The sequence below is a fragment of the Pteropus vampyrus genome, unplaced genomic scaffold, assembly GCF_000151845.1.
Source record: "Pteropus vampyrus isolate Shadow unplaced genomic scaffold, Pvam_2.0 Scaffold2, whole genome shotgun sequence".
NCBI lineage: Eukaryota > Metazoa > Chordata > Mammalia > Chiroptera > Pteropodidae > Pteropus > Pteropus vampyrus.
In genome coordinates this window covers 25136902-25163759 of record NW_011888783.1, presented here as the reverse complement: position 1 = coordinate 25163759, position 26858 = coordinate 25136902, and the positions used below count along the sequence as shown (strand labels likewise).

The following is a 26858-nucleotide window of genomic DNA, read 5'->3' as shown; positions in this document are numbered from 1 at the left end:
ATCGCTGAGAGCTGTCAGTCAGAAACCACATCATTAGCTACTGAAAAAAGCAAAGGATTTGCCTTTCTAAAACCTGAATAAAGTTTACCCTTAAGATCAGAGGTATAATGAACATTTAAGTAAGAAGAGCTAATAATCATATGCTCTACATTCAAACTTTATAAATAGAATGAATTACCTTTCTCTCCTTCACTATCAAATGATAATTTCCTTCTTCGTAGTTTACAGTTGTCTCCTTCAGAGTCATTCATGGACTGTGATTGAAGTAAGAGAATAGCATTTGTTAACAGAATGTGAAGATAAAATGGAAAATTATTCAATCTGAATATAATGTATGATCAGTAAACTCTACTCTTTCATATCATTTCAACCACTGTGAGACTTAATTATTAGATTGCAAGCAAACAGTTACAAAACCTTGCTTAATGGTGTTCTCCAAATCATAAAATAAATGAACTTATTCTAATAGTTTCATCTGATGAGAAAATCATATTTTAGAAGTCATTTATCAGAAATGTTTCGAGATGATGTTGTCAACATTTAGAGACAACATATTCCTTTCTGTGGAATGGAATGTATTTTATGTAACTTGGTAAAGTTAAACTAAAAATAATAATTTAAAAAGACTGCAGAATGTGTATTACTGCAGAGAAAAACATTTAAACTAATTAAAATGAGCTATGGTATTTAATTTACTTGATAATGATTGCAAGGTCAAATTTCATAACAATCAATATAAGGTTGAATTCAATAAACCCTATGCTTTGAACTCTTTATCAATTTTGTTCCCAGTTCCTCCTCCCCCATCCCTCTGGTTTACTGTGTAGAATATTATCAGTTTTGTAAATAAAAATGGAAGCTCTTAAGTAAATAAAACAAATGGAAGCTCCTGTTTTATTTATTTGGCTGCTGCTTAGACTTTTTTTTACGTAAAGAAGTTATCTGAGGGAGATGTTTATTGTTTTTCAAGGCAAATCAGAATGAAGTTCGTGACATTAAACTAGGATTTGATAAAGTACTGAAGTAAACCATTATTTAAAAAAAAAAAAAAGCATATGCTCTTGATAACTTGATCCTCTTCCCACATACTTTTTTTCAACTTTTCAGTGTTTTGAAAAGGATGATCTGAGCTGGTGCTTCGGATTATTAATGGTACCCTAGTTACCTTAGAAGTTTACCTTTAGGGTTCTCACAGTATCTGGGAATGACTGTAACTTCAGGGAGAATTAAATCAACCACCTTTTATCTAACTATAGACTTGATGATCTTTTTTTCCAGAGAGTATATGGCATTAAAATACATTGGCAAGTGTCAAAAGCCCAATAGTTGATTTCTGACAAAAATAGTACTTAGAATTGAAGTTGAAATTACAGGATTTGTGGGGGAAGAGCATGGAGAAATAACCTAGTAATAAACTGTGGGCTGTAAAATAAGTTCTATATTCTTAGAATTTTGGTTGATCATAGGGACACATTTTCATAGTGGAGGAGAGTGAGGGATATAAGGGCAATATTTTCAAACCTCATCCTAGGTTAAATTATATGTAGAATCACTTAAATTATTATTATTATTATTATTATTAAAAAATATTATTTTTATTAGACCATGTTATTCATCCTGCAGCAATAATTTTGACTCAGGTATAAGCCTGATTAATTTATATTTTTGTGATTTGGAATTTGTATTAAATATGGACTAAACTTAAATAAATTTAATTTTTTATTATTATTAAAAAGACATTGCTTACCACCATATGGTGTAAATAGTAGCTGAGAGACTATTTTATTCTATATAAGATAATTTAGGGAATTTTCAATAGTCTAGAATCATCCATTTCTTACAAATAGTTGGCACATTCAGTATTAACCTAGCCTGTTTTAAATATGTATGTCACCTAAGAATTCCTAAAAGGTCAAATTTAACTGACCTACTTAAAGTTATTCAATATATTTGAAAGTAATTAGACTGAATTATTTCCCTATAATTTAGAAATTCTAATATTAAGTTGGCTTTTTCTTCGAAATATTCGGAATTAGTAAAGTTTTGCTAAAATATTTTGCTTGACATTTCAGAGGTATTTGGACAATCCAAGAATAAAATAAAATGTCAGAAGTACAAAATAAGCAAACAGTTAACATATACCTTTGCACTCTCATGCCTTAGGTTGAAAGTCAACTCTAGGTTTGTGAGGAAGTGATCAGAAAACTCAGGATACATATCCAAAACCTCCAGCAAGTCTTCTCTCTGGATCTTATGCAAGTCACAGTATGTGAGAGCTCTTACATCTGCATTAGATTTTCCAGGTTTGGCATAAAGATGAACCATTTCTCCAAATATATCATTTTTTCCTTAAAAAAAAAAGAAAAAAGAAAGTAAGTGGAGGTAAAGGAATCTGAATTTAATGTTTTTTCCCCCCTAAAAGTAAAAGGAGACCATCAATCAATCTCTCAACCAAAGATTTCAAATGTAAGATCCCATACCCAATAGACATTGGGCAGCAAAATTCCAGTACCTCATACTGACTGCCCCAGTCATTTTTGTTTGCTGAGTGAAATTTGCCTCAATGCACTGGTCCTTGTCCAATCCCTATTATTTTCTTGTTTTGATTATTTGGCTAAACAACTAGAATGCAGCAAATGTTGTTTTAGTCTGCTATACCCCAGATTGCTAGAAAAGGGTCTTGCTATATAGTAGGTCTGGTCTAATTTTATCAATCCGGTAATATGAGAAAGGCTGTGGTGAGTCAGATTCACGAACTTTCTATCTCAGGATGGTCTCTGCAAGTGATGCCAAGCATGGGGTTATGGTGGAACACTTTCAACACATGGAAGACTAGGGGTATGATTTGAACATACCTGTTTCCTTTAGTAACCACTTTTAGATATGCCTTTGATAAATTTGTTTAATTAATCTAGTGATAGTCTATCAACATATGTAGTCTTTTTTTTTTTTTTTTTAAACTGATAACCTTCCTTCTAAAAGTTTGTCCTTCTGCTTTCTTGCCAAGCTTGGGATTATCTCAGTGTCTGGCTTCTGGTGGGCCCTCCCCAGGGCCTCTTCCTGGCCACATACCACCTGCTTTTCCAGGCCTCCTTCAATGATAAGGATAATGACAGCAACAACAACAAATGCTCACTGAGGACTAAGTAGGTACCAGGCACTGTGTCAAATGCTTAGGTGCATTATCTCATTTAATCCCCAAAGTAACCTCACAAAGAAATGACTCATTATTATCCAAATTTTATGAATATGGAAAAGAGGATTAAAGAGATAAACTGATTAGGTCAAGGTCACCTTCTCTTGGGTGAAGTAAAGGGAGGGAGACAGTAGCCATGATTAAATCTCATACATTCTGACTCCAGTCAAAACCTTTACACACCTCTTAAATTTAATTTTCTTCTAACAATTTTCTTGAATGTCATGGCCACTTACATTATTCTGTCTCTGAATGTCAAGACACTTAAAAATTGTACCTATGGAATACATGCTTAATAACTACTGATAGATTATTGATTATATAACTTTTAAAGATTGTCAATGGAAGTGTAAAATAATACTTTCTTACATATATCCTGAAGCTTCTTTTCATATTTAGAAAAAACTTCCTGGATCTGTTAATTTTGTTTTTGTTAGACAAGTTCATGTATACCTGCTTATGGAAACTATCAATGACTTTGAAACAAAAAAGTTCTAGTCAGATAAAAAAAATGCTGTCATGTTCTTATTTTAAATGTTAATTTAATGGGAAGAAATCAGATGTCATATCTTTATAAGAAAAACTGATATTAGAGCAAGTACATTCACTTGACTTTAAATAAATACCTAGCTTTTCAAAAGTAGAATGAATAATCATAATTTGTGAGGATTTTAAGTGTGGATTTACGTGGAAATGGAAACAGGAAAGAAGAATCTATTGAAATTATTTATATCTTTGATATTTCAGTATAGATATTATCAAAGAAAAGCTCTGAACTAAATTTAGCATGGGCTTTGTATTTTAATTAGCTTACATGACTGTAAATAAGCAAAGAGTAAGCCAAAGTTGATAGTACACAGCAGGTAAAAGTGCGTGGCAAATAGATGAAATTTGTCAAAACATAAACTGAGTTCATAATAGGGCATTGACACATGCTAGCCAGTATACTTAAAAATATATACATTTTATTTAAGGTGTTAAGGGATCAAGCATGAATCCGAGATCCTCTAATATAAAAAGGAAAATACTGTCAGAAAAAAAGTGAGAGTCAAGAAAACATATTTTTTGAGAAGTTAATTTGATTTGAATTGAGTTTTAAATAAAGCTTTAAAGTTATCCATCAGACTTAAATTGTGCTTATAAATAAATAGATTAGTCCTTTTTTTTCTACCATTTTAAACTGCATTGAACTAGCTTGTTACTGAATTTGTCACCATCCAGTTCTTAAAACACTCACCCAGAATAGCTACCACAATGTCATCTTTGAGGATTTCAATGGAGCCTCTGGATAAGAAATAAAGTGCAGTGAGGACATCCCCACAGTGAACTAGAGTATCTCCTGGAGGCGCATGGGTAGTCTTGAACTTCATTGCCAAAGCTCTAAGGCAACCTTTACTTGCCCCACGAAAGGCTTTGCAGTTTTGCAACAAAGTCTGGTTGAGATGTAGACATATGTCAGCTTGTAAACATTCTGGGAAACCCTTGAGGACCTAGAGAAAAAAAGTAAAGAGTTTCATACTACAACACACAGGGTACCTCCACCTGAAATAAATTATATTTCTTGCTCACAGAACCACAGGTGTAGTAATTGTCACACAGAGGTTCTCACAATGCTTCTACCTCACCCTTCTTAATGAATACTTGGTTTGCTAAACATGTTAAAATTTTAACTCAGATACTTGTTCTCTAAATTAACTGTAGGCATTTGAACTCAGCACAAATGCTGTCTCATCAAAATGTAATGCCTACAATGTTTTACACTGCTTCTTAATTATTTGGCATTATTATTTGGCATCATACTAGGCACAGATATAATGCAATGTGACCATTAATAAGACATAACTAATGAAAGGTGGTACGACTAGAAAGACAACTTTTTGAAGGCATCTCAAGTCAACTGGATTGTTATCTCTGGTATATGTTTTATTTAGAATTAGTAAAAGTAATGATCCTGTAATAGCCATGGTATTTGTAAATGTCATATACCAGAGTGTACTTGGAATTTTTATGTTTCATATGCACATTATTAATACTAAATATTTTATAAAGCACTGAAAATAGAGAAAGAGAAGAACAGCAAACATACTTTAAAAGTGTGGTTCAGTTTTCAGAATTGAAAATTATGCCAGAATTTATAAAGAATACATGAAGCTTCTAACATGCTATTATTTTGACAGCCTATTCAGTGATTAATTTAGAACTTGTGGAAAAGATTAAACAATAGCTTGTGACAAGTACTACTCAGTTTAAACTGAATAAAATTTCATGGGATTTTGTAAAATTCCCACTATTCAGTGTGTAAAGACACTCAACTCTTGTTTCTCTGTATATGTTTAGCTGTTTGAGGTTTTAATCCTCATGTTAACTTTACCCTGTCAGTAAAAATAGATCTATTTTAATATGTTTTAGGGTAAGAGGGAGGAGGTATTATATAGTGCCTAATAAAGTAATTTTAGAATTTCCTACCTTTTGGGGTCAACCTTGTTATTGCTGTCCAATATATTTAAAAATAATCATGAATTACTGCATAGATAATTCATGTGTATGTGATCTTTAGGAGAACTTCAAGTTAGATTATATTTGAGTTAATTTACAATTCTTATGGCTTTAAATATTAAAGCAGCCATAGGGATCCTGTTTCTGTAGGACCACTGTGTGATGCAATTAGTCAGATTGATGGTGATTATAATACCAAAGGATAAACAAGAGATCCAAAACACAACAGCCACTATTTTGGATCTTGTCTACTTCATTGTATAGTCACCCACAGATAAGGATAAAGGGTGTTTTAGAAAAAGACCCACAGAATATGGGTTTTGCTCATGAAGTTGCCACAGGTCGTTGCTTGTGCAAGTCACTTCATCCATCTGTGTTCCTTTGCCAGAGAATAAGAGTCTTTACAATACTGAAATTTGTCATAGGTTACCAAAATTAGTGTGCCAATTGTTAAACAATGCTCACCCAGTTCCACATATCTGTAGGAACTCAGACTTTTATTCTGTGGTTTCTTTATTGCCTATCTCAGACCTAAAAGAAATGAGCCTTCCTCTGAGTTCCTGGGCTCATCTGAAACCTCTCCCCTTAACTGTAGCTTTTATCTACATGACGGGAAATCCTGACAGATTTCCTGCTTGGACTGAAGACCTCTGCAAAAGGATAACTTGCCTAATCTTTGTCCAATTCTGCCTTTGGGACCTGGAGGCTCTTTTCTCACTCTTTGTTGGGATCCTAAACAACCCAACTCTTTTCATGAAACCAGCCCTCCAGGCCACTGATCCCGTCTAACTGTCTAAACTGTCACATTGGATTCTAAGCAATGCTAGACTGGAGTTAAGCTAGGTTTGGATGCTGTTTTCTGAAGTGGGCCATTTTATTTGGGGGTGCTATAGTAGGAAAAAAAAAAACCCTAGTTCACAGGCATCTTTGCATATAATTTACTTTTTCTCCCTAAAACCCACTGTTGTGGTCTCAGCACAACCCTCATATGTCCCCATACAGATAAAACTGTAAAAAGTATTATACAAGTAACAATCAGATATATCTATTTTTCTTTTAAGATTTGGCTATAACGAGGTACAAAAAAAGTTTTATGTCACATAAATGGGGAAGATATTGTTTCCAGTATAGGAGATGGAATGAGAATACTGAGCTTGTAGTTGCTATTTCTGGCACTTTACTGAAGTTTCTCAGTTATACAGAGTATAGCTTGCATACAGAAGAAAATTTGTGTGTGTGTGGGGGGGCGGGCATGGGTGTATGTGGTGGACACGTATGGGTGTTTATGCATGCTTTGAGTTGGATGATGTGGAAGAGATAGAGAGAGGTAGGTTATTCATTTCTTTGCATATGTTATATGAACTATAGAATCACATAGGCATAAGCTGAAGTCCTAGTTTCATCAGTTACTGGCTGTGACTTTGATCAAGTCACTTAACCTTTCTTGAGATTCAGTTTCTTCTATTGTAAAAATGATTAAAAATATCTACTTCACAAGGTTGTGCCCATAATTAAATGCAATAATGTATGGAAATCATCCCATGCACTGCTATATGTTGTTCAAAAGATAGTTTACTTCTGACTTTTCCTTCCTTCCTTCTCCTTCTCTCCCTCCCTCCCTCCCTCCCTCCCTCCTTCTCTCTCTCTCTCTCTTATTATGGTCACACATATTTATTGCTCCTGAAAAACTGGCATGTTCTCTTTAGCTAAAAATTGTGTTCTTTCTTTGGTTTCTTTGGTAGATAAGAAATTCTTTACTAAATTTTGTGTTCCATTACTTCCAAGAGTTTAAACAATTTGTGCTCCATTGTCTCAACAGAGTTTAAGAATTCTTTTTCCTCTCATCTCTCTAACTTCTGTTCCCTGTTTCTGACTTGTGTTCCAAGTTTTGGCTTATTTGCAGTTAGATTTTCACTGTTGTCTTAAATTCTTTTTGAAAGCAGGTTACTAAATCAATTTACAAATATGTTCTTAGAATTCCAACACTCAGAATCATTCACAAAACCTTAAAGGGAACTTGAGAACATTTTTCAACATTGTTTTCTTCTCAAGTGTCCTTGTTAAATGTTGCCATCTCCTAATATTATTCCTATTAGAAGTGACACCCATTGGAAAGAAGGACCTCAAGTTGGAGGTGCCACAGAGTTCCACAGAGAAGCCTTCGTATACAATGGGGAGATACACAGATCTTGGCATGAAGGACTTGTCTAGATTAAGAAATTTTCCTTTGTGGTTAGCCCTTAACCAACTTTCTTAATTTCTTTAAGTCGGTTACGTAGCTCCCTCAAGTAAAAAGCAGTTAGTATTCAGTTATTGAATCTCTTACTAGCCCAGAAGTTTAGATGTCTTAAATAAGTTAGCAGCTTTGGAATCTGGTTTATGCCTAAGTAAAGGTACTTTAAAAAGGAGAGTTAAAAGAGAGGGAGCTGTAGTGGAACAAAGGTAGAAGAATTCTAAAAAGAGTATGAAGAAAAGAGAGTGTGGTATGTGTGTGTGTGTGCATGTGTGCACGCACGCACGAGTGTGTGTGGTTTAGTTTAGTTCCTCTGTTAAACTACCTGACTTAGAACTGCCTCATTTAGCAGTCAAATATTGGCATTTTACCAGGCCAAGCAAATCTGGCTACAAAGAGTAGCTATGTCAAGTACAAACCGGACACGAGCTGGTTTAGTGGTTGTTACGATCTTTTCCACTACTGTCTAAACAATCTTCTTGTCAATCATATTCTGAAGCTCTGAGGGTGCAAAGCACATTTCACTGTGCATCTAGAACCACTGTTTTATTGACTTAGTGTGATTTCAAAGACTACAGAGCATCACCCAGAATCAGTGTCATGGCCTGCACTAGGAAAAGTAGTCCTCGTTCTTTTAGAAAATATTTATTAAGTATCTACTACATACCAGGCACTATGCTAGGCAAGGGAGCATGACAACGAGTGAAACATGTTTTGAAAACATGCCTGGCTCTCAAACCTTTCTCTAAATGCCCGGATTAAAAAAAAAAAAAAAAAAATTATAGGTTTAACCATAATTGTCCATGTTTTGCTTTTTATGCCAAATTTAGATGTTTATAATGTACAGCTATAATACTAACAATTGTCCAAACAAACCTTCAAGATACCAGTTAATTTAAGGTGAGTAGAAAGCTCCAATTTCACTTTTCTAATATCGACTGTTATAGGGGCATATTTTTAAAACTTCCTAAAGTTTCAGAAATTTTTTTCAACCTGGTAAAAATTCCATGTCTTTATTGTGGTATAAAGTCACTTGAATATTTTATAGATGTAAAATTAATTTCTCTTTGCTTGAATTTATGTAGATAAAAAACTCTTTGAGACTCTCAAATTATGTAAGACAAATGAGACATTTGTTCTTTTGAGTAAAAAATGCTTTCTGAGATTGTTAAAAAAAAAAAATCGACTCCATAGCTTAGTACTGGAGGATGCAATGTGACATTCAAACAATAATAACCCAACAACTACAAAACAAAATAATGTGATTAAATCAAAATAAAACTTTGCAGAAATCACACAAAGAGAGAGTGAAAATGAAAATAATGAACTATTCCATAGTAGGCATTTATCAAACATTATCAAACATTAATTCAAAAGTATTTGACTTTATGTTAAACTTCTCTCAAATGTACAGATGCTGACATATACCTAATAGGATAAATATTACAATATCATTAACATTTGCAATGAATACAAAACTTAAAAGTGAATGTATGCTGAAGTTAATTAAACCTTGCAACTTCTGATTTGATATGTGTGCTCATCAAAACAACATTAGTGTTACTAACTTTTTAATAAGTAAATCCTTAAATTTAACCGTATTTATACTAATAAAACAATATATTATCTATATTATGTAATGGGGCTTAACTGAAAAAGAAGTTTGGTCCAGGTCTATAATAGACTGTAATTAGAAAAATGTGTCCTGGGCTTCAGTCACTGGAGTCTGAGTAGAGGAGTATCATAATTTATGAAAATTTTTCTCATTTTGATGTGACACTATTATGTCACCCTTCAAGGTGGGGTTTGCTTCATATTAAATTTTTCTTTGGAAATAGTTCTTTTATAATCAAATTTCAATATAATATTGTCTTAGCACACTAACTATATATTCTGTGGGTGAGAAAAGTGAACTTGCAGTCTCAAACTCATGGTTGTTTTTTTCCAACCAGCAGTTTAAGGCTTCCTTTTGTTCCTATGGGATAGCCTCCATGCTACTGGCCCCACCTCCATGTGATTAAAGAAAACAGAGTAACTTATTTCCTTATTCAACTTTTATCTGGATGCTGATAGATAAGGATTTCTAAATGTAGTTAAATATTCACAATATATTGACAATAAACTCTATTATTCCTTCCTCAAATTTAAAACACAAGAGTCGATGTTTGCTGTTTCTTAGCCTGGATTACAAAACACTCTCTTAGAGGCTCACATTTTCTAGATTCTGTTGAAAGAGTCAACAACTGAGTTTTTTTTTTTTTTTAAATCAAGACCTTTTCTAGACTTCCATAGTGTTTTAAGCTGTTGTATTTGCTTTTTGAAAAGGCCCATACTATATTTTTTAATAGATATCCCTTATTCAGATAGTATTGGAGAGTTGATCTGTGTTGTAATAAGTGGTTTTTGATTTGTTTCCCACAGCATAGCTATACAGGGGACATTTCTAAGGCAGGCTGAAAGGGCACAATGAGAAAGACAGTCTGAGTGTGGAGAATGGTTCTCCTAAACAGCAAATTAATCTTATGAACAACTTTAATAATTATGATAACTAAAATTAGGAAATTTTCTGGGTAAATTCTCCAGGTCATTAAGTACACTTAAATCATGAAAAATAAAGAGCAAGCAAAACACAAATTAATACTTCTTATGAAGCAGTAAACTTCAAGCATGATTATCAAATAGATTACATAAGTAATATATTAAATCTTCAGTCTCAATATAAAATATTAAGTCTACAGTTAATATTTTATGGTATTTTCTGATTCTGATAGAATTATTGTTTGCCATGAGGGCATTCAGTATTTGATAAATCTTTGATAAGCATTAATAAGATTTTAACCTTGCCTTTTGTTGTTTCTAGAAGCTAATGTTTTTCCTTAGTGGAACCTATAATTTTGAGGTCATCACAGATCATGTTATTTCTGTGGTTATGGTTTATCATTAAGGAATAGGAAATATATAGTTTTCATGTTTCCTTTGTGGTTACATGTTTAATATTTCATGTTTAACCATTAATCATGATTGATAGATTGTTTTGGTAGTTTTAAAAATACAAATATATATAACCCTAGTCTAAAGCTCAAATTGTTTTGTCATCTATTTTCTTATTTTACCTTTATGCGGATGATGAAAATAAGAAAACTTTCTCCCCCCCGCCACCCTGTATGTGACTTTTCAACATTTATTGTATAGTTACATCATTTAGAGGGGAAAAAAACAGATAAGCAAAATAAAAACTTGCCACACACATAGATGTGGAAAATAATGTCATAAATCTTGAACAAATTTTGGTACAAGTAAAGGTTCCTTGAAAAATAAAACACAGACCTCCTTCCTGCATCTTCCCCTTTCCTCTCCTGCAGCTCCTGCCTCCAGTTAACAGCATGACTGAGATGTTTCTTTGCTTTCAGGACTTTTGAACTTTAACCTGACCCAAATTAAGTCAGGGCCAAAGAAGAGTTGGAGTGTGGGTGATAATGTATAAGCAGAGGGGATTTATTGCTTTTACATACATGTCCTTGTTACCCTGACTCTGGAGTCCTTCTGCTAATTCAGCAATAGCCTGACTTAAAAAGGTGCATTACAATTTCTGAAATGAGGTCTCAAGGGAAACCTTGAAACCCACTAGAATTTCTAAAGATAACTGGAGGAATCTTCATCTTGAGAAGCAATTTCAGGACTTTTCCTTCAACTCCCAATTGCTTGAGAGAGGAAATGAGGGAAAGAAGGTATGAACGGAATATAACTAGAACGGGGTCTATTGAATACTTTGCAAATACTTCTTCCCACACGGATTAATTATAAATGACCTGAGCTTACTCACAAAGAGAAAGAGAGGTGCCACCTTCAGGTGACGAAAAGAATGATTTAAGTAACACCTTGCACTTGATACAACATCTTGAACTTGAATCTAATTTTATGTTTCAGAAACATTTCCCATGTGTAATAGTGTAGAATCAAATCTTTTAATTTGTCTATCTACTTTATATAAGGAGTATAGAATAGCAAGTAGCCTATTTTTCATATGTGAAAGCTGAAATATAACTGCATTAATGATATTTTTGTGTGGAAGAACTAAGATTTCAAACTTAATCCCAAATTACTTCAATTATTGTGAAGTGCCATAGCTGTCCATCATATTGGATTTCTAAAGTGGCTCCCAGTCTGATGAGATGTAAAATGTTTCCCATTCATTTTATTTATTAGTTTTATCAGTAAGTAACAAAGAATAGAAATTAGCATACATGCCATTCTCATTTTGTGCCAGTTAGGGTATTTGTTCCCCCAAAAGATTAGGGCCGTATCATCAATTATATGACTTTAGCATACTAGCAGAAGCTCTGAAAATAAAAGTTCTCTTCTTCTACCTATCAGATTTCTGTTCTGTAAAATATTGATTCTGGTTACCCAGTACTCTGAATGTTCCAAACACAGTTGTGTACTTTCACATTTCTACTTCCACCAACTGAGTTATAAACCAACTGTGTATGTTTCAAAACCTGTTTATGCCAACTGTAGTTGTTAGTGAAATTATATAATTCAGTCATATTGTGCGTAAAAGAATGAAATATGCCTAAAGAGAGAGAGCAGGTTTCCTTCCCCCTCCATGAAAATAAAGCTAAATGCTTTGGAAAACTATGATAAAGGTCAATCATTAAAAAAAATGCAACCACAGATTGCTTTTATATTAGGTGTGGGTACTTAAACATTTCTGCAAATAGAAATCTTATAAAGTCCATAAACTCTGATTATAATCCAAAAAATAAGAAAAAATATTAAAAAGTGACCATAAAATCAGAAGTACATGGGAATTAAGAACCACAATCTATGCTAACCATTGGATTAAAGAAAAAATAATTTAAACGCAATTAAAAAAGAACATTTCTTATAAAAATCCATGGACACATAGAAAAACTTGCATTGAAAAGAAAATGTAGTCTTAATGCCTTCACTATTACAAAAGAAAGACTCAAACAATGAAAGAGCTTAACACAAATATTAAGAATAATAGGACAATCAAAAAGTGAGGAATAATGAAGATAAATAGTAAAATTGAAAAGAAAGGTGGCAAGAATAAATTAACCCAAAGGTTAGTTCCTTGAATAACTCCAATGAGATACATAAATCTTTCAAGTCCTGCTAAAGGAAAGAAGAGAAAACAAAAATATGTAAGTTTAGGAATGAGAAAGCAGATGTACCTGCTGATACAGAAAAAACAAAATGAGTTAAAAGAGAATCTTACACACAATTTTAAAGCCTAGATGAAGTGGGTGAATTTTTAACAAAATATAAATTAATAATATTGAGCAAAAAAGAAATAGAATAAATAATTATCATAGTAGAGTTGGAGTGATGATGAAAGATCTGCTATTAAACCCACACAAACCACATGGTTTTGTAGATGCTTTCTAACATTTAAAGAACATGTAATCATAGAACAATGCCATTATTATTATTTTTTAAAATTTTTATATGAGTTTATTTGAGCTGACAACGTATATCTAGATCTCAAATGCTTCCGACCAATGTCATTATAAAATAGATACAACATTTAAAATAATTTACTAGCCAATAAAAACAAAGTATCAAAAAATCTATGACCAAGTAGATTTACTTCAGAAAAGCAAGAATATTTTAAAAGTATTAGACTTAATAATAAAGCTATTTTCACTAAAATCAGCTATTACCCTTCAGAAATGTTTTGGAGAATCTAGTGAACTAAAAAAGCCAATAAATAGTATTTTTAAAAAAGAAAATAAACTTATCTCTTTTTCTAGTGATATGATTACATACTTAGAACATTCAAGAGTAAATTCTCAAGGGAACCCCCCAAAAAACCAAACCAAACCAAACCAAACCAAACCAAACCAAACCATACTAAATTTACCACCCCCCTGCCCGCCCCCCAAATTCTATCAGAATGAGAAAGAGAATTCAAGGTGACTATATAAGAGATAGTTTTACTCTTTATTATTTATAAGTAGGTAAAAATGGAAATATGTAATATATTTCATTTGTTTGACTAAGCTATATAAAATTTGAGAATAATTTTAATAATGTATGTAAGAATTTCTAAAAAGAAAATTATAAAGTATTATCGAAGGAGATTTTATTTTTTAAGATATAAACCAGTGGTTCTCAATCCTGGCTGCATATTAGAACAGACATAAAAATATTGATGCTCAGACTTCATTATAAGCAATTCTGATTTAATTGTTGTAGGGTAGATCTGAAGCATTGAAATTTGTCTAACATATTTTAGATGGTTTTAATATCCAACAAAGATAAAAACTTAATATTGAAATACCAAAATTATGTAAAAATTAATACAAAATTATAGAAAAGGAATGGTTAGCAAGGATTAGCAAGGGTTATAGAAAGGGTTTCTTTGTCTTTCCCAAGGAACACCTGTAAAGAAAAGTGACCAGCTAATGACAAAACATTAGTAATCCGCTCATGGCAAACACACTAAAGGTGTGGAGTAGTTCCTATCTATGGAGAGTTTTTAGTAGAATGTAAGTAGTCTAGATTGCTAATGGTAAACAAACCTTTCATCAATAGATTTATAAGACATGGCTTTCTGGAAAATATCATTAAAGCTACTTCCAGACTATAAAATGTGGATGACCAAAAGAGTTTCACTGAGTTTAAGTGTTATGTCTTCACACACATACACTGTTTACTCCTATGTTAAGTCTGAACCAGGACACATACTAATATGTCAAGAAAGGCTCTCCACACTTTGCTTATGCCTTATAATTACATATAGTCTTGAAATTATTAGTAAATCTTGCTACTGGTTACAATTTCTGATTCTTGTGAGCCAGATTGAAAATTGATCTTTGGATTATCTCGCAAGCCCAACATTAAGTTATTGAATAAAAATAGTCATATATTTTATATAGAAGAATAAGTACTCTCGAATAGCCAAAAAAAAAAAAAAAGATTAATATGAGTTGACCTACCTTGTCAGATATTAATGCATGATGTAAAGCCACTAAATACAGAACATTATATTGCCATAGCAATAGACAAATAGAGATATGTATCCCAATTATATCTGATAATTTAATGTATAAATAAGGTGGTATTTTAAATCAATAGGAAAAAGAATGACATTTAAATTCTATCAGTACTACCTTCTATTAATGTGAAAAAATAATTTATAAAACTTCATTTTAAACAGATTACAGAATTTTCTTTTTAATCATGTAACAAAAGAAACTCTAGGGAATTAATTTTATAATTCTTAGGTTTAGTGGGATCTTTGAAAAACAGGACAGGATCTCAGAACTACATAAGAAAATGTAACTAATTGGATCATATTAAAAATCTAAAAAAAATAACCTGTAAGTCCAAAAGATATCTTAAACAAAAAACAACATATTAAAAAGATATTAAGAATAAATTTGCAATATAGATGACAGATAAAGCATTAACATCTATAATTTATAAAAAGTTCTTATAAAATGATAAGAAAAGGTAACCAAAAATATGTAAAACTGCTATAAATAGGTAATTCATAGAAGAAACATCTTGATTAACCATACTTGTTTTATTATAATGCTCTGACCTCAGGGCTGATGTCAGCTACTGTAGAATATTAAGCACAGCTTATAGATAAAGCAGATAAAATTTGAGTTAGATTCTGAGCTAAAGCTCCCATCTAAGCAAACAGTATTAAGTTCTCATTTTCCTGGCATCCACACACTGTGATTCACAGTTCGAACTAGATGGTGGTTAGAAATGGACCTCTATGATTTAGGTATAATAATTATACCTATCTGAAGGGAGTCCTTGGCTTTCTCTTCCTATTATGATAGACTAACTACAGATCCCACTGTTGTTGAACTCACTTTGCAAGGAAACAGCATGGTGCCAGTTAAACAAGTCTTTCTTGATGATGGTTGGAGACCAGGATAAAGTGACCATCATCATTTGTGGAACATGAGAGCACATATCATTTGTGACCTGAAAATACCAGATGCCTGTCTTATGCTTGATATTGTCCATGTCAGGGGGCTCCAGATGGTATTTATTGTTTTCTGTGGTATTTTAGAGACTTTAGAGTAAATAACTTTGGCGAAAAATAGGAAGAGCATGTCCTTGCACTTTCTTAAACACCTGTTGTTCAGGTGCTGGCTACAGTAGGCAAGTATGTATGTTAATAGTAGATATCTTGCCAGTGCAAAATTTTACTACCTATCCAGTTTCTGTGGAGCCAGGCAATTCCTATCAACGAATCAACATGCAGACAAAAACATCTTTTAAAGTGCATTGTAGAAAACTATTATTTTAATTCAACCCCTAAATGGTAACTAGGTTTTACAGAAAACTAAAAGATGTCGCCAGTCTTCAGGGTAATTATCATTTAAATGTAGGTTTTTGCTAATCTCCATGTCCTCTTTCTTATTAGGCTATTTGGATCAAAGTGTAGAGAACAGCATGTGTCTTTTTACTTAGGCAATATTTGTAGTGCTTTCTTCAACTCGATTGCTAATTTTGAACTTATGCTTTTTTGTTCAAATATTACTAGTCAAACAAAAATATCAATCTAAATTGTCCAGGCTTACCTCTGCAAAAATTGTATTATGCTGTTGATATCTTTAAACATGAGTGATTTTATTTTTGGAGGAAATCTTAGAATCAGGGTCCTTGCCTAGTAGTGCCTAGTTATATATGAGGGCATCATATTTTTATTTGTTTTATTTATAGCTCTATGATTCTAATCAGTTATAGTTGTTCATTGACCATATTTATCAACTTCAATATATAAAGGATCATTAGAAAAAGGTAAAGTGGAATAAAAACAATATGGTGAAAATAAGCTATGCTCTTTTGTAAATTTTGCTTTATAGTTTTGATGGAGTTTAATATCACAAGGATTGTTTTTATATGAGTCGCTAAATTGAACATAACTGAAAGAGCTCATCATTACATTTCACTATGGTTGTCAAAACAGCCCACGAATAGAGTAGATTTGGATGTGAAAGTTTGGCGCAAATGAAGTCATTTTAATAAGAGAATGGGTACAACACGGTCTTTGCAGGAGTAGAGTTAGAATGTGGATGAAGACAGAAGGTCAGTGTTGGTAGTTAAGCACATAATAGTAGACAGTAAGTAGTAGCAGTAATAAGCAGTAGTCAGTTAAGGTCAGTTGTTAGAGTTAGTGAAGGCTACTCTGACAGATAACAAAGGAGCTGGAAAAGAGTAGTGGAAGAAAAGGAAATCAAATATTTAGTAAAATCCTCCTTAGAAATCTCATCAGCCCCATGAAGTAAGAATTACTATTAATCAATTATCAGTTCTTCATTATCTTCTTTTCCATTTTGATTGGCTTTGTTTGTTGGGCCCAATATAAATGTCACTCAGAGCCCCACCTCACGTGATTCTAAGCATTTTTAGCCTTCTGGATTGACTCTTGATTGAAATCTCTAAAAATTTTCCCTTCAACTTTGCCACTATTTTACACCTCCTCTTTTCTGAGGAGTTAATTTAATCTCTGCCAGACCAAGGAGCCTGGACCATGTGGTGCAAGTGCCATGGGGTTTATTCCTGTAATCCTCAAAGCCAATGCCTCCACCCTTTCTCTTTTTTTTCTGCCCCCATTTAAAGAAGCCTTGCCTATCTGCCGTGATGAAGAATTTATCCCACTTGTTAGGTTCTTATTCCAACTCCTTCAACATCTGTCTCTTAAAACTGCCTCCATTAATGCTCAGGCAAAAACAAATAAGCAAACGAACAAACCTCCCAAACTCAACTGTTCTTTTTTTCATAAAATAATTTCTGGATTACCTGCCTTAATTCTGCCTTGTGCTCTCTCACATATGTGCCTCTACTCCTGTTCTTGTCTTCACCTGAAATGGTCCCCTTTGGTTCTCTGCCATCCACAATTTTTACACTCATTTATTCCATTGGTTTTTTAATAAAATAAAGAAAATGGCCCATAAGGGAGACTAAGAGGTCCATGACACGGAGCAAGAGAGTGAGTAGCAGTTGGGTTAGAACCTCCATCCTCCAGCAGGAAAATCTCTCATAATAGTTGATTTATACGTTTAGCATATTTGAGTTTTAATGTTTTAAAAATATTTGAAAATGACAAGTTTAATGAAATCACAGAGAGATTAAGTGACTTGTCCAAGATTAGTGGCATATCGAGAGCTAGTGCTTGGATCTTATGAATTCCTATTCTATATCTTTTCTTTTTTTTCTATTATTCAGACATTACTAGGTGGGGACATTTTTAGGTAAGGAATAACATTTGTTATTAAATGTTCAGAAGGTCTTTCAAGCCAATATAATTTTAAATTATGAAGTAATTTCTGTCATAATTGATTATTTCTCTCCATCCAGAAGGATGTATAGACCATGGTTATTGGGGCCCTTCCTCAGTCATGCTAGGCTCTTATGTGTGATATGAAGACACTTGATTCTGCACTGACCTGGAAGGTCATTTTCAGTTCTTGGCAATTCTGTGACTAAAATCTATGTATATAATGTCAGAAAGTTTCAGATTAGGTTAGAAGACAGCTTTGATTTGGGGAAATTCCTCGACAAGCCTTCTGTCTTATTCTGAGAATGCATGTATTTCTTAATTAGTCTAATTTCTAGGAGTATAAGGGAAAGGGTTCGCCAGAATTGATCTATAGACATCTTTGAGACAATTTACTATTCCTAAGCCTAACATGCAAAAGAACACCCTCCTTTAACTAGTTTCATTATCCTGACCCTTTTCCTTTTGTACTCTGAACCATTCAGTTCATCAGAAAGAGAGTCTGTAAGTATTCCCAGAATGCTTTTGGTTCTGGAACATTCTGACAAGAGCTGTTTCACAAAAAGCAAAAGATGCAGGAAATAAGGAATATGGCTGCACATTTTAGGTCAGTTCTTTCCTATGTTTTGTAACCTATCAGGAAATCAAATGTTTTTAGCTATGAAAAATAATTTTAAGTCAATTAATACAGGGCAATTGGATATCTTGTACCTCATTTGGACATAATTGAACAGCAAAAATGACCAAAAATGTTTCATGAGAAATTATATTTAAGGTCATACTTAAATGAAATTAGGTGGAATGCCGATGTAAAATACAACATAAATTTAAATCACTTGAAATTATTATTAAGTTGCAACTTACTTAACAATTAACTGACGAGACACAGAGATTTTAACAATGTGATTTTGGAAGTTAAAAAAACAAAATTACTTAGATTTTCTTTTTCACTTCTCAATAGCCTAAGAGTTTCATTGATTTTCTCTAATCAACTTTGTTTTGCACATTGTGCTTAATTAGCAAACTTCTTCCTTTTGTTGAGTTTTCAGACTTGCGCTTTGATGTTTTACTCACTTTGCAGTCACAAGATGAGAAATGTAGACACTGTGTACAAACAAGAGGTTCGTGCAAAGTCAAGCTCTCAAAACCACATGCAAGACTCAGTGGCACATGGTTTAGAGCTCACACACTTCAGGATCATGTAATATAGGCATGCAGATGAGGGGAAGAAAAGCACCTACATTGTGAAAATAGAGTATGATGAAAGAGAATGACATTTTCTTTATGACAATTATCTAATGCAAACCGTATACCCATAACCTTTACCAGAGTGGAGGAAGGGGAATATAAGTGACTTTTTGTGGGGAGAGGGAAACTGTACAGAAATGTTACTAGAGGTCAAGTCATTATTAAAGTTAAGGATTTCTATTCTGTACTTGGCCTCTTCCAGGTTATCTTCCCCAAATTCTTGCTTTGTATTTCCTCTGCTAAATCATGCAAAAAAGATCAGAACTAACATCGGAAATCATTTAACAAGCTCTAAACCTGACAGATAACAAGGGTATTCTCCACAATTTACACGAGAATTAAATTGGATATAAATACCTCCTGTTCTTACCGGTGGGTGTTGTGATTCCATGTATTAAGGTGTGAAGCAGACAGGAAAGAGATATAAATCTTTCATAAGTACATTGTAAATAAATAGGCAAGTGGTATATAAACCATATTTATAGGTAATAGAGTCAAACAATGAAAGGTAAATAGTTGTCACAAAATAGACTTTATCACAAAAAAAATGGTCACAAAACTAGAGTTATATGAAGAGAGGAGCTACAATAAATAATTGTTTTATTGTTATTGAAATAATCTGGCAGTATGAAACAATAATATTGAGTGACACTAGTTTTGATTAAAAATTCTTGATACTGCTTTAGCAAACCCAGCATTAGAAAATCCCCAATAGTTTCTAAATGCTGATATCTTCATTAAACAAAAATATGGGTGGAAATATATAAGAAGTAATCAATTTATAGGTTTTCTTGTGAGATTAAAGTGTTACCCTGGTGAGATCAATTTATCAACTAAATTTTCACAAGGAATTTTGAGATATTTAGAAATAAGTCATAGAGCTCAGTTATGATTTTGCATGAAATTTGCTAATTGATTAGCTCTTTGAATTAAAATTTTATATAATGGCATGCCCTTACTTCTCAGCCAAATAAATCACACAAAGCTAAGATAAACTTATCCATATATAAATATGTCTTTCATATTGGGCAATATTTGCAATGCTTTCTGTACCCTGACTGCTAATTTTGAGCCTTTGCTTTTTTTTTTTTTTCAGAATATAACTAGTTAAATAAAAAAGTGTCTACTTAAATTACACAGGTTAACTTATGCAAAATTGTATTATACTGTCAATGTCATTGTATGCAAGGAGTTATTTTTTTCCTGAAGATTCTTAGAAACAGGGTCCTTGCCCAGTGGAAGGGTAGCTATATAGGAAGTCACCATAGTTTTAATCTTTTTAAAAATAGGTCTATGGTATGCTATAGAAATTCATACAATTTATCTTTAGCAATCAGTTTCTATAAGCCAAACAACCAGGTTACAATAATGTGTATAATTTTTCTAATAATACAAAGAGCTGTATAGACCATAGTCATATTAATAATTATGTTGATTTTTAAGCATCGATAGAGGAAAGGGTTTTGAAAAGTGATCATTGATATTGAATTTGCTTAAAAGTTATGAGAGAATCCATATTTCCCCTTGAAAGAAAAGATGCGTTAAATGAGGTAGAGTAAGAGGGCATATAGTTATTTATTTAAGATATAGAAAAATTATCCTTACCATAAAAGTGAAACTTCCTATCATGAAATATTTATGGCATATTTAAGATCCCTGACTTCTCCCACAAATCCTCGAAATGTCTTATTTTTTTAGAGTGTTAACCTTGGATCTTTGAGGACATCGTAGTCATTACCGTATACTTGCCATATCTTAATGCACGTGGGTCCAACTATTCTGGGGGGAAAGGGGTTCTGGCAGCTAGGCCATGTAGTGAAAACCAAGGTTCCAGCTTAGTGATGCTCTCTCTAACCAGAGTGGGAGCTCTACTGCACACAGTTATATCAGTTTGCATCATGTTATAATGCCTTTGCCACACAGTATAACTAGAATATAGCACCATGCAATGCCATGAATTGAGAATGAGAGACTATCTCCAGGGGAGAAAATAAACATTTGAGAGAGGAAAACAAAAGCAAGGGATTCGAAGCTGGTGAGACTGGCTTTTCTATTTTGACTGGAGCTATAATGCCGGTGGAGCTTCTGTTTGGAAACAAAATACATACCATGTTCATGTCAATGCCATTGGTATAAGTCCACGCATGTTGGAAATATTCTTCAAGCCGTTGCCTCAGAGGATTGGGAATTTGGTGAAAGCGAATGAACTCTTTTACTCGCAGCATTTGCATGTGGTACCTGGCAGTTCCCGAGTATAGTCTTTGGATAATTGCAGATACATTCCCAAAAATACTTGCATACATTAGTGCTGGATTGGATAGAAAACAAAGTTATGGGGGAAGACTGCACTTGGGTATATTGTATCTTGTCAGAATCTCAAGTCTAATTGTGAGGATTTACCACTGGCCCATAAGGAGGGGAGGGAAGTTAAGCCAATACTGTTGTAGATTTTATAATGTTGATGATAAATCTGGAGAGAAGTATCTAAATTCACCATAGATTTTAAATTAAAGTAAAAAAGCAGATTGTTTACAATATCACTTGTAAGCTGGAATGCTGATTAGAGACAAGATGCATTTAGAGTAATAAGAAGGTACGTCATGAGGCTACCATGGATAATTTTCCTGAAATTGCAGTTAAAATGTTAATTTTTAAATTGTGACATCCCTGCCTCTCAGCCTAAAATCTATCCTTGTAATATTAAAAGTCTATCATAAATCTTAGGATTATTTTGAATATTCTGGATTTGCTATGGCATGAAACATTGTTTTAAGGAATCCATACTTTCCTTAGAGAATCTATTTGTATATAATTTTCAATCTATTAAAATTAATTTTTAATAGTATTTCTGTATGAGAAACAAATATCTTAGAATATGAGAATATTGTTTTGTTTTTATCAAGAAAATAAATTACATTTTTGTTATTTCATCTATGGGAAGAAAGAAACTGTTCTGGCAACCCTTGCTATATATTCAGTACTTAAATGAAATAAGTGTTTCAATAGGCATTAAGGCTTTGTGAGCTAAAGTGAGCTAAAGCTTTATGATTTAATATAAGCTTTTTAAGCCATCTTCTCTTTCTTATATTTGTATTCAATTTCTAATAATCATAAAATGTTCCGTATTCTGTACAGAAAGTCACATCATGAAACATGATCTATATCCTGATATTTTGGTGTGTGTCAGAACACTAGAGAGAAGGTAATACATCTGTAAGGCACTGCAACTGTAATATACCAACCAGGTGAGAGAAAAAACAGACTGTTTGAGTGTTTGATTCAACTATATTCAACCAACGCATTTTTTTTCCCCAGACACAGTTTATAAAACATTACTTCTATACATCACTTAATCATTTTTAAAGTAGATTTTGGCCAGAATCAAGGTGTTTTAAAATGACTTATCTTCTTGATCATTTGCTTTCTTTTCCATCTTATCTTTGTCTTTGTTTAACATGGTTTTTGTTTACCACATGGTTTTGTGCCCCAAGTAAGAGAATGTCCCAGAGAAAGGGGTGGCTCTTTGCTTTTATCTACTTAAAATGATGAAAGTTGGGAAGATCTGTGAAGTTGGGATGTGTGAAAGACAGTAAGTCTCAGTGCGGTAGGCAAACTGCTTAGGCTGTATCTTCCATAGAAAAAAAGACATGAGCCTAGTTTGAGTAAATTAATAGTTGATTAAGGAGGGAGTTAACACTACTTGCTTGAAACTGATTCCTATGATCCAAGGAAGTTCATGTGAAAAATATGTTTTACTCTTCCTGATTCTAGTGTTAGAAATATTTATGCATGCTGTTATGTCTCCAAAGTATCTATCATATTTTCAGGAAATAGTACAGACTAAATTCACTTGATTTAATCAGAGGACACACAACATTAGATATTTTACCTAAATCACATAATTACTCAAAAAGTCAAATAAAACATTCTTATTTCATTTTTAATAAATACTGTGGTTTTATCTCCATGCTGCCATAAAAACGAATCAAAACATTAGTTTGGGTCATAAACCTGTATTTCCACTCATTGGCAAGATGGTAAAATATAGGTTATAAGTACATAGATGAATACATAAATGACCTGTACTTCTCTTAAGAAATTCTATGCTGATGGCTTTTTAAATTACAATAAAGACATGGATTTTTTCCCTATTTTGGGGGAAGCAAACAGAGCTAGAGGCTGTCAGCAAGAGAGAAGCACAAAATGATTAGATTCTATACACATTATTTAGTTAATGCCCATCAACTGGCATAAAATATGAGTCAAAAGCAAATTGGCATACTATATATAGGTGTTTCTTTTCTCAATTCACCATTTTATTTAGCTTTCCTTAATAGGAAGGTCTTATTTTCATCAAAATGATTTGCTTTAAGTTTAGAAGTTATTGAGATAAAGCACGTATATCTTAAAACTTCCTTCAGCATACTGCACCCCAAATCTGATATGCTAGCCAAACTGATTAATTTGGCTTGTCATTGGGTATTAGCTGAAACAATCTGATAAAGCAAATACACTTGCTTTTCTACATATTTTGTAAGCTTAAAAAATTGTATCAAATTTTTTTATTGATGTGTAATTTACATATAATGAAATGAATCTGTTTTAAGTGTATAGTTTAGTTTTGACGTATTCACTCTCGTAAACACAATCACTATATAAAACATTTCCATCATCCCAAAATATTTCCTTTGTCCTTTGGCTGCCTACCTACTCGTTTCTGACCCTAGGAAACTACTGAGCTCCTTTATGCCATCAAAAATTAGTTTCCATTTCTTGGGATTTCATATAAATGGAATAAAAATGTACATGTTAATTTGTGTCTGATTTCTTTTACTATTAGGTTTTTGAGATTTGTTCTTTTTTTATCACTGAGAAGATTTGCATTGTATGGTTGTACCACAGTTTCTTCTGTAGCTGGAATTTCACTGCTTTTTGTTTTTAGGTATTATGAATAAAACTGACATAAACATTTGTTTACAAGTCTTTGTTTGAGCATGTGTTTTTATTTCTCTTTTAAATACCTAGGAGTGGAATTGCTGAGTTGTGTGGTATGTTTAACTTTATAAAAAACTGCCAAACTATTTCCCAAAACTGATGTGTCATTTTATACTCTTACAAGCAATATATAAGAATATAAGAAGGACCACCAAAATCCACCCCACTGTGCCATTTCTAGCTGTGGGGTGCTGTGTTCATACTTCCAGATTTCTTCATGCTCTGTAGGCAACATGACCTCTGAATGCAATATCAGAGTGATGAAACAGAATGGTGTCTCAATTCTAACACTGTTTAGTAGCATCGACTTTCCAGAACACTGTCAAGATGAATTCTGACCACCTGGCTCTGAATCCTGCTTCATTTTTTTTTTTTAATTAAACTGTTTAGTTTGAGACGACTGTGGATTCACATACAGTTATAAGAAATAATAGAGAGATCCCTTGTGTCCTTACTCAAGTTTTCTCCAATGGTAACATCTTGCAGAACCATAGTACAATATCAGGATATTGACATCAGTCTACACATCTCATTCAGATTTCCTGTTTTCTTGTTGTACTCTCGTGTGTGTGTATACTTAATTCTATGTAATTTTACTGCATATGTAGTTTCATGTACCCACTGCCACAGTTAAAATACTAAAGAGTTCCATCATCACAAGCATCTCCTACGTTACTCTCTGTAACCATATCCACCTTCCTTCAGCCTCCTTCCCTTGTCTCTAATCCATGACATCTACTAATCTATTTTCTATTTCTCCGATTTTTTTCATTTCAAAAATGTCATAAATAGACTCACAGTAAACAATAACAAAAAACAAACAAATAAAAACATCAGTTGTTCCACAACCTTTCCAACATTTGATATTATCAGTTTTTTATTTGAATCATTGTATCAGGTGTATAACATCTCACTAGGGTTTTAGTTTGTGTTTCTCTGATGAATAATAACAGTGTTTCATGTACTTATTGGCTATTCATATGTATTCTTTTTTGAAATGTCTGTTTAAATATTTTGCTCATTTTTAAATTGAGTTGCCTTATTGTGGAGTTGTAAACATTCTTTATATACTCTGTAAAAAGTCCTTTATTTATACCTAAGTATTGAAAATATGTTTTTCTAGCCTATCATTTGCCCGTTTTTTAATAATGTCCTTTGAAAAGTTGAAGCTATTAATTTTGGTACAATCCAATTTATGAATTTTATTTTGTGGCTCAGGATTGTTTTCTTTGTTTCGGTTTTAGTAATTCATATCATTCAAAGAATTTGTTCATTTCATCTAAATGATCATATTCATTATAAAATAATTCCTAATTTTATCTTAGCCTTTTAATGTCTTTAGAATTTGTAGAAATATCTTTTATTTCATACAAGACATAGGTAAAATATGACCTCTCTTCATGTAATTGGCGATTTATCAATTTTATTAATCTTAAAAGAGCCAGGACTTACTCCCATTAATTTTCTCTATTGTTTGCATTCGTTATATTTTAATATTGTTATTTCTTTCTTACTATTTATATTAGGTTTAATTTGCCTGTTTTACTAGTTTCATAAGACAGAAGCTCAGATCTTTGAATTTTGAGCTTGCTTTTTTAATAAAAACACTTAAAGCTATAAATTTCACTGAGTACTGCTTCAGTTACCTCTTACAAAGTTTGATACATTTTATTTTCATTTTCATTCAGTTAAAACTATTTTCTAACTTTTAATGTGATTTTTTTTTTTGAATCATGTCACTTGGAATGTGTTAATTAATTTCCAAATATTTGGGGATTTCCAAATATCTATTCTATAGCTTGTTCTTTAATTTTTTTTTTTTTTTTTTTACTAATTTCTGGTTTGTCTTGTGTTCAAAGATATCCTGTGTATGATTTAATATTTTTAAACTTATTAAGATTTCTTTTTGGGTACAAATTTGATCTGGTTGGTACTTGTTTTATAGTCTAGCATAGTCTGTCTTGGTGACTGTTCCACATATGCTAGAAAAGAATGTGTATTCTGCTGGTATTCTATAATAGCCAATATGCCAAGTTAATTGATAGTATCGTTCAAGTCTTTTATATCTTTACTGATTTTCTGTCTACTTATTTTATTAAATACCGAGAGAAGAGTGTTGTAACTGCTAAGTATAACTGTGAGTTTGTCTTGTAAATTTGACTATTTGTCCTTTAGGTTCTGTCAGGTTTTGCTTAATTTAATTTAAAGCTCTAATAGGGCATACACATTTTGTACTGTGGTGTTTAATTTATCTCTTGTAATAATTCTTGTCCTGAAGTCTAGTTTGAAATCAATACTGCTCCTTAGACTTTTCTCATGATTAGTATTTGTATGTACAACGTTTTCCATCTTTTTATTTTACCTATGTATTTATATTATAAATGTTTCCTTTAGACAGCATATGGTTGAGCCTTTAA

General features: G+C 32.6%; 1 protein-coding gene across 1 annotated transcript in view; it reads right to left on the bottom strand.

The window, feature by feature from the left end:
* KCNH7 (potassium voltage-gated channel subfamily H member 7) overlaps positions 1–26858 on the bottom strand; it is a 415423-nt gene that overhangs the window by 22667 nt on the left and 365898 nt on the right. The window contains exons 9-12 of the mRNA XM_011358452.1: positions 21555–21754; positions 4434–4686; positions 2141–2348; positions 179–282 (exon numbers count right to left, since the gene is read on the bottom strand). Coding sequence (XP_011356754.1) covers positions 179–282; positions 2141–2348; positions 4434–4686; positions 21555–21754 — 765 coding nt within the window. The remainder of the gene's footprint in view (positions 1–178; positions 283–2140; positions 2349–4433; positions 4687–21554; positions 21755–26858) is intronic.